General features: G+C 36.0%; 1 protein-coding gene and 1 long non-coding RNA gene across 2 annotated transcripts; one reads left to right on the top strand and one right to left on the bottom strand.

Annotated features, from left to right (window-relative positions):
• On the bottom strand, nt 1–598 carry LOC135152679 (uncharacterized). Its single transcript, XR_010292053.1, has 4 exons — nt 550–598; nt 400–481; nt 222–330; nt 1–143 (listed from the first exon to the last, which is right to left on the bottom strand). It is a non-coding gene; the product is annotated as an uncharacterized LOC135152679 (long non-coding RNA).
• Nucleotides 599–2,548: 1,950 nt separating this feature from the next.
• Nucleotides 2,549–7,180, top strand: LOC108221458 (potassium channel AKT1). The gene is made up of 11 exons (XM_017395336.1): nt 2,549–2,847; nt 2,944–3,312; nt 3,432–3,810; nt 3,999–4,244; nt 4,399–4,497; nt 4,585–4,617; nt 5,074–5,259; nt 5,524–5,718; nt 5,828–5,903; nt 6,013–6,582; nt 6,912–7,180. The coding sequence occupies exons 1-11, from the start codon at nt 2,549–2,551 to the stop codon at nt 7,178–7,180; spliced, it is 2,721 nt and encodes a 906-aa protein (XP_017250825.1).
• Nucleotides 7,181–8,062: the final 882 nt, after the last annotated feature.

The following is an 8,062-nucleotide window of genomic DNA, read 5'->3' as shown; positions in this document are numbered from 1 at the left end:
TGAGGTATTATTCTGTTACATAGAGAACATAAGAACTGGTCATTGTTGATGTGCACTTCATTCCAACAGGTGGTGCAAACATTTCTGTACCATGGTACACTCTCGTCAACAGCCACAAACTTTACGTGTGTAATCACCTCTGTCTGCAAAAGAAGAACGAATGTAACCTGATACATTTGTAAACTGAGTAAAAATGTAATTATATGTTATTAAACACTGACCTCTATGTACTCTTTCCCAAGAGTATGAATTGAGTCAATGGAATGCAACTCGGGTATCTTCCTTTTTGGTTTCCCTATAGTTCTTAAAACAGTACCTGGTTTTTTCAAGCTATAAACAAAAAGTTATAACCCATATTTAAATGCTCAATACTGTGATTGTAGATAAAATGTTATGTACATTTTTCTGAGTTCTCTAACACTTGGATCACTTGAGTTTAGATAGAATTTTGACGCAGCTGTATTAGATAATTGCACTGCACCTGTAAAAAAAAATTAATAATCCTCAAATCAACTAAGAATGTGTAAAATATGAGTGTAGTACGCTTACCATTCCATAAGCCTACTTTGCAACTTGTTATGATGATTATCACTGGAGTTTCCGTTTCTTTTGCCATTTCGTCATTAAGAATTTCAGCCATGCGATCCCAAAACGTGACTTTCACATTTGAACTTGATGCAGTTAAAAAAGTAAAAATTATAAATTACGTGCATATATTTTAGGAGGAATAAAATAAGTCTAAACTTGTAAGTAAATCAGTTTATTCACCTCCCATCCGTAATAGAGAAATTCATCTGAACTTGGTCTATTCCAAATCTATTTTTCAAAGGGTGTAGCTTGTCATAGTCTTGTATTATCCCCACAATATCTGTTAAAATATATAAACAGGTTTAATCTTTCGAAGACTATTTGTATAATGTTTTCAAGTGGATTACCTGTCAAGTGCAAATTTTTATCCGCAATATTCTTCAAATCTGCATGATCATAGAAATCAAATACCTCCTCCTTTGCAATACTATTATCATCTTCTATGTCCTTCATTTTTGTCTCACCATCAAATATGAGTTGCTTGGTATTGTGTAGACATCTGAACTTGTCGTCCGCTTTGTAAGCTTGTACTTCAAAGTCTGATACTATGAACAAATTTGGTACTATTATCTTCTCTTCAAATTTGTCCACGTTTTGTCCTGGAATGAAGGCATGGATCTTGTTGTTCTGCATTGAGAAAGAAAATCTCAGACAATTTATTCAATAATCAGCCATAATCCTCTGTTTAAATTTACTATGCACAGAAGAAAGAGTTATTACCATAGCATCCATGACTACCAAGTTGATTCCCCTGAATGGCACTCCTGCCTTAGTTGCTCATCTCCAGCATCTCATAATTCTGATCTTAATTTTTCCGTGTTGTCTTCCTGTTTTTAGTTTTGACAGGTAATGGTATTTGGTGGTTGACATTGTAACAGCAGTTTAGTGATAGTAGTACGTAAGCTGCCTTAGTTTTGTTTTCCTAATGAGTTAGATATACCCTGTCATTTATAATGTATTGAACAACTACAATAAATAACTGTAATTAAAACACCACCAACATAATTGGTTGTACATTAATAAGAGGTACATAATTAAGTTGAAGGGATTGTTAAATATTACAGACAGTCAAATCCATCGCAGCATAGTCATACCAAAATACAGTTCAAATAGTTTTACATTCACTTGCAAGTTGAGAAATTGAGACGTTCAAAAGAGCAAAATGTAATAAACTTGTCAGACTATTTGAAAACGATAATATATGATCCCGGATACGAGCACAAATATACCCGCTCAGATTCGATCTCATATAATTTTTCATAATATGATCCTACCCGAATAACCGAATATGATCCACGGTTCATATTCGATTCAAACTCATATACCTATTATATTTTAACACCATCATATTTGCAAGTAAATAGTCATCATTTTATAAAATTGTACTATCTTATTTAAGTTTATATCTTCATAAAATATGATTTATTTAATGTGATAATGCTTATTATCTTCATATATATTTAATAAATGACATATACCAACACATAACTATAAGTTTTAATTCAAAATTATTATACTTTATAATATTATGTTTACTTAGACTAAATGATAATTATTTGAACAACTGAAATAATAATGATATTTGATGTTAGTGGATCATATCCGGCTCATATTAGATGGATCATAAACTACCCGGTTAAAAAATAGAAAATACGATACTGGATCATATCTGGTTCGGATCCGAATCTCAAATACCCGGGATCGGTTTATACCCGAATAAAACGATCCCGGACCCAAATCTGGACAACCTAAAAATAATATGATCCGGTACTTGAGCAGAGAGGTACCCGGGATCACCCGGATCATTTTACAGCCCTAGAGAGGGGGAAGGGCCGAACACAAAACCACGTAATATCTGTGACAAAAGTAGAAAGCGACTTGTGTCCTTGCTATATTTGCTCGAAACGGGAGGGGGGGAATAAAAATAGCATGCTTCTGTATCTCTCAATCTTCCTAAATAATGCAGGGAACGATATTTCCATACATGAAGCAAAACGCGAAATGCAGCGGTTGCTCAAACAGATTTAGAAGAAAGAAGAAAATGAAGCTGAAGAAGAAAAAGAAGGTAGGATTCGGAAATAATATATCCGGAGTAAATGAAACGCAGAGCGAAATCGAGATGGTCTCCACGGTCTCCGGGGAGGAACGTGCTTCAATTTATAGCATGTCCAATGGGATTCTTCCTGCTCTTGGTGCCGAATCTACCGGCAAATTAAAGCTTAATAATCTCATCATTTCACCCTTTAATCCCCTCTACAGGTAGCTAGGTGATTCCTTAATTTTATCTAGCTAGCACGCTCTTACTAATTTGTTGTTTATGAATTTTACTATTGCATGAAAAATTGGCTTGTGCAGAAGCTGGGACAGATTTCTTATACTGCTGGTATTTTACACAGCATGGGTGTCCCCGTTTGAATTTGGAGGCTTTCTAGCATCCCCAAACTATATTCTGTCTATAACAGATAATGTTGTGAATGCATTCTTCTTCTTTGATGTCATCTTAACCTTCTTTGTGGCTTACATTGATAAAGCTAATTATGTTCTGGTAGACGACTCAAGGATGATTGCATGGAGGTATTTAAGAACCTGGTTTATCTTTGATCTTATTTCAACCATCCCTTCCGAGTTTGCTCGAAGTGCTTTGCCTGATCCCTTTGCACAGTATGGCTACTTTAATATCCTTCGTTTGTGGCGTTTGCGACGAGTCAGTGCCATGTTCTCCAGGTATAACATATATATACAAGATTTTACATGATTGAATTGATAGAGAATACTACTTCTTTGACATGCTTCTGTTCTAATTAGGATCATAATTACGTTCCTCTGCTATTTCATTGTTGCAGATTGGAGAAAGATAGAAGCTTGAGTTACTTCTGGATTAGATGTTTAAAGATGATATGCGTAACCCTTTTTGCTATTCATTCTGCTGCTTGCATCATGTATCTTATTGCCATTCATCATAAACCTAAATCAAACACATGGCTGGGGCTTCTCTATGGTGATAAGATAAATGACAAGAGCACGATGCAGTACTATGTGACAGCAATGTACTGGTCTATTACTACCCTTTCCACCACAGGCTACGGTGATCTGCATGCTACCAATGCATGGGAGATGGCGTTTACCACCGTCTACATGGTATTCAACCTCGGATTGTCATCGTATATTATTGGAAACATGACCAACTTGGTAGTTCATGGCACCAGCCGAACCAGGAAATTTGTGAGTCATTCTTTCCCTTCTATTTTTATTGTTAACAAAATTAATATTCGAATCACCACATAGATAATTTTTTATTCTGGGATTGATTCTGTTATTCTTTATGGTATTTCTATATGCAATTGGTCTTCCAGCCCAAATAGTCTTTGATTCCATTTGTCCCTTGTGAATTTTCATGGAACCATATACAGAGAGATACCATTCACGCTGCGTCGAGCTTTGCACAGAGGAACAAAATCCCTCTTCGCCTGCAAGATCAAATGATTGCGCACCTGTGTCTGAAGCATAGAACCGACTCAGAAGGACTCCAGCAGCAAGAAATTCTTGAAGTGCTTCCCAAGGCCATTCGATCCAGTATTTCACACTTCCTGTTCTATAAACTTGTTGATAAAGTCTACATTTTCAATGGAGTATCAAACGATTTGCTCTTCCAACTGGTAAAGTAAACTAACTTCCTCTTCTTTGCTAGCTGTATTGAACCTTGTGTTTCAATTAGTAGAATTTATTTGAGTAATTGCTTGTAGCTACGTTTTGTTCTTCATCAGAACTGCATGCTTTAGTTTTGTCATGATTGTCTGAATATTTATATAGGTAGCAGAAATGAAAGCTGAGTATTTTCCACCCAGGGAAGATGTGATTCTGCAAAATGAAGCACCAACAGACATGTACATCCTGGTGACCGGATCAGTGGTGAGTTTTTCCCGTTACAAGTTTTTCTGTTATTGTTACTTAAAGTTTGGAGAGTCGGTCTGTCTAACAGTAAATTCTTGGTTACAGGATCTTATCACACAAAGAAATGGTGTAGAAACGGTAATAGCCTTCCTTTGGGTTTATCATAGATTCCTTTGGTGTGTGCGTGTATGTTTAATATTTTGATAATTGATCTCTTTCTATTTCTACCTTTGTGAATTGTTCAGTTTGAATAAAATCCTAGCTAGCTAGCTAGTCCTACATTTTCAATATCCATATGGTATGGTATATGTAAATGATCTACTTTTCAGATAATAAAAATTTAAATCTATTGTGTCCGTTTGGCTAACCTTATTTTCCAGAAATAAGGGTTTATTTCTGGAAAAAAGTACATCAAACTCTACTTTTTTCTGAAATAAGCCCTTATTTTTTTCCCACATAATGAATATTAAATGCCTCCTTAACATTTATATCCAACAAAATTACAAAAATAAGTACTTTTAGAAAGAAAAAAAAAGCAAGGGCTTGTTTTTTCCCCCCAAACAGGCTCAATTTATGTGCACTTTGTTGTTGCAGATTGTTAGAGAACTCAAGTCTGGTGATGTCTTTGGCGAGACAGGCGTTCTTAGTTATCGGCCACAACTGTTTACTGCTCGTACAACACGTTTGAGTCAGCTATTAAGATTGAGCCGTACTGTGTTTTTAAATCTTATCCAGGCTAACGTTGGAGACGGGACAATAATAATGAACAACTGTCTTCAGGTATGTAATTTGAAGCAGACACTCACCTCAAGTAAATTATCTAATATGAAACTATAATGACTGTTCTTTCTAATGGATATGTTCTTTAACTGTGAATCAATAGATGATAATATGTCCTTAGTCATTACTTTCTATGGAATGAAGTGCTTGACTAACTTAAGCACAACTTAATCTGATTAGTTATTTTTTTACTTACCATCTTCTACATATGAGACTAGTAAGCTGTAAAGTTGTTCTCCTTGATCTTGCATGTACTAAATGAAGCATTTAAGCGAGCGAAACGATCCAGTGATGAACTCTATTTTAGTAGAAGTACAGCAGATGCTGACTGAAGGAAAATCTGACTTGCCTCTTAGTTTGTTTTTTGGTGCAATGAGAGAAGACGATGTGCTGCTGCGTAAGCTACCAAAGCAGGGGAAGGACCCGAATGAAGTGGACAGCACAGGGCGGACACCTCTAGTGTGTAATTTTCTATATCTTATAATGCACTCACACGAATTACACGTATAAGGTAGATGTCTGTCGGTTTCAGAGGCTTAAGGGGATTTCTGTTTTGTATATGCCGCAGCATATTGCAGCATCCAAAGGATCCATGGAATGCGTGGTAGTACTCCTGGATTATGGAGCAAATCCTAACAGCAAAGGTATGTTCTTACAATAATAATTGTTAGTTTCACATTGATATGTACTAGGATATTATATTCAAGTTAACCTTGCTGCAAATGTCATGTGCCTAATATATTAATTATGCAGATTCTGAAGGAACTGTTCCGCTTTGGGAATCAATATTGGGGGGGCATGAAGCTGTGACAAAAGTACTTGTTCATAATGGGGCGACCATATCTTCTGGCGATGTTGGGCAGTTTGCAAGCTTCGCTGTTAAACAAAATAATTTGGACTTGATCAGGCAAATAATCCAGTACGGTGGAGACGTTACATTGTTGAGCAGCACAGGGACTACAGCGCTTCACACAGCCATTTCTGACGAAAACACTGAAGCTGTCAAGTTCCTGCTGGAGCAAGGAGCAGATATCGACAAGGCAGATCAGCATGGATGGACTGCAAGGGCCCTGGCTGAATACCAGGGGCATGAAGAGATTAAAGGTCTTTTTCAAACTGAAGGTCAGGGCTGGAACAAATCTGTTAATGCATATTCTGGAAAGGAGGATGTGCCTAATGTAGCCATGTATCAAGGCTTGCCTACACTTCCTCCTATCGAGGATGGCGCCTCACCAGTAACAGGTGACCGTTGGAGGCGAAGGAACAACAAATTTGATAACTCCCTGTTTGGAATCATCTCAGCTGCACAGAATGTCGGCAAAGGTTAGGAGTGACTTAACGTTTCTTATTAATATTATAAAATATAAATCATTGTTTCATGACAGTGCCGCTCTTCAATAAATCAAAAAGAAATGCCTCTGTTAAAAGGTTGGCCTATATTTTGGGACGGAGGGAGTACATTTTGACTTTAATTGACTATTATTTGTTATAATTGTATGGTAAAAACAACTGGATCTCTTGGCAGATCATATTTAGGTATTGCTTCCATCAAAAAAAGTTGGAGCGGGAAAATTTAAAAAGATAGTGTAGAACACTCTGAATTTCTATAAGAATAAATAATAGTATACATATATTTTACTTTCACCATGCAGTTGGGAAACAGCAAATGCTATCTTCAGTAGAATTTGAAAGGCTGCAAGCTTTGAGCAATGAAAATGCGAGGGTCACAATTCACTGCCCTGAAAAATACCAAACTACTGCAGTGCTAGTATTTCTTCCGGAGTCACTTGAAGAACTACTTGAAATTGGTTCCCAGAAATTTGGCTTCTCTCCTACGAAAATTCTAACGAAAGACGGAGCTCTCATCGATAACATTAAGCTAATTAGAGATGGGGATCATCTAATGCTTTCTGGTGATTAGTCTGAAAAACGTATAATTCTTCTTCTTTTCTTTTTCTTCCTCTTTTTCCCTTCTTGCACCTTTTTGTTCCTTTTTCTCTTGAATTCTCGATTTCTCTAAAAATTCCTGAAAACAAAACAATTAACTAATAAAATACGAAAACAAGCAATAAATAGGTAGTTGAAATGTGCAAAATAATGGACCTATCAAATAGTTCCGTAATCTCTAAACTATTTTATCTTTGAGGGAATATATTTTAAGTATTTGTTCAAGTCTTTACATGGGGCAAATCTCGTCTTCGGTTTGTCAAAATAATTTTCGTATTGTATCTGGAGCCCGAAAACCGATAAATTGTTTTAATTCCAAATAAAATACTTCCTGTTAGGTCCCGATACGATTGTAGAAGGGGGGGTTGAATACAATCGTCACAAAATTCGCGCGGAATAAATCTGATTTAAATAAAACAGGATAATCAGATTTTAATTAATTAAATAAACAAGGTTCAAGTAAAAAGTTATTTAAACTTGAAAGTCGTTATTAAATTAATTAAGGTTCAGTTTTAATGTCCACTAAATATTTTAGAATAAATTTGACAGGAAGTATTCTAATTTAGGGATTAAAACAACCGAATGATCAAAGCACAGGAAACTGTGGATTTAACGAATAGCAAGTTACAAACAACTTGAAAGTTTACAAGGCAATGAACATTTACAAATGAAGGAGGTGAGGCCATATTTATAGGCAACACCTTGAACTTGTATGACAAAGGTAGGCATGACAACTCTAGGAAGCTTTATGACAATCGATACTTGGTGGCTAAGGTAGAGTGGCATGACAAACGGTATGACAAACCAAAGGATTGTCATACCTTGTGACTTCGGTATGACAATGAACAATTGTCAT

This window comes from Daucus carota, chromosome 5, assembly GCF_001625215.2.
Source record: "Daucus carota subsp. sativus chromosome 5, DH1 v3.0, whole genome shotgun sequence".
In the NCBI taxonomy this organism is placed as follows: domain Eukaryota; kingdom Viridiplantae; phylum Streptophyta; class Magnoliopsida; order Apiales; family Apiaceae; genus Daucus; species Daucus carota.
Note: the sequence above shows the minus strand (reverse complement) of the source record. Positions and strands in the feature narration are given on the sequence as shown.

Bases quoted from the DNA above. Each gene is read 5' to 3' on its own strand.
- LOC108221458 (XM_017395336.1), top strand. From the start codon at position 2,549: ATGCAGGGAACGATATTTCCATACATGAAGCAAAACGCGAAATGCAGC. The intron at 4,618-5,073 runs GTAATAGCCTTC...TTGTTGTTGCAG, and splicing joins AAAGAAATGGTGTAGAAACG to ATTGTTAGAGAACTCAAGTC. The intron at 5,719-5,827 runs GTGTGTAATTTT...TATATGCCGCAG, and splicing joins GCACAGGGCGGACACCTCTA to CATATTGCAGCATCCAAAGG.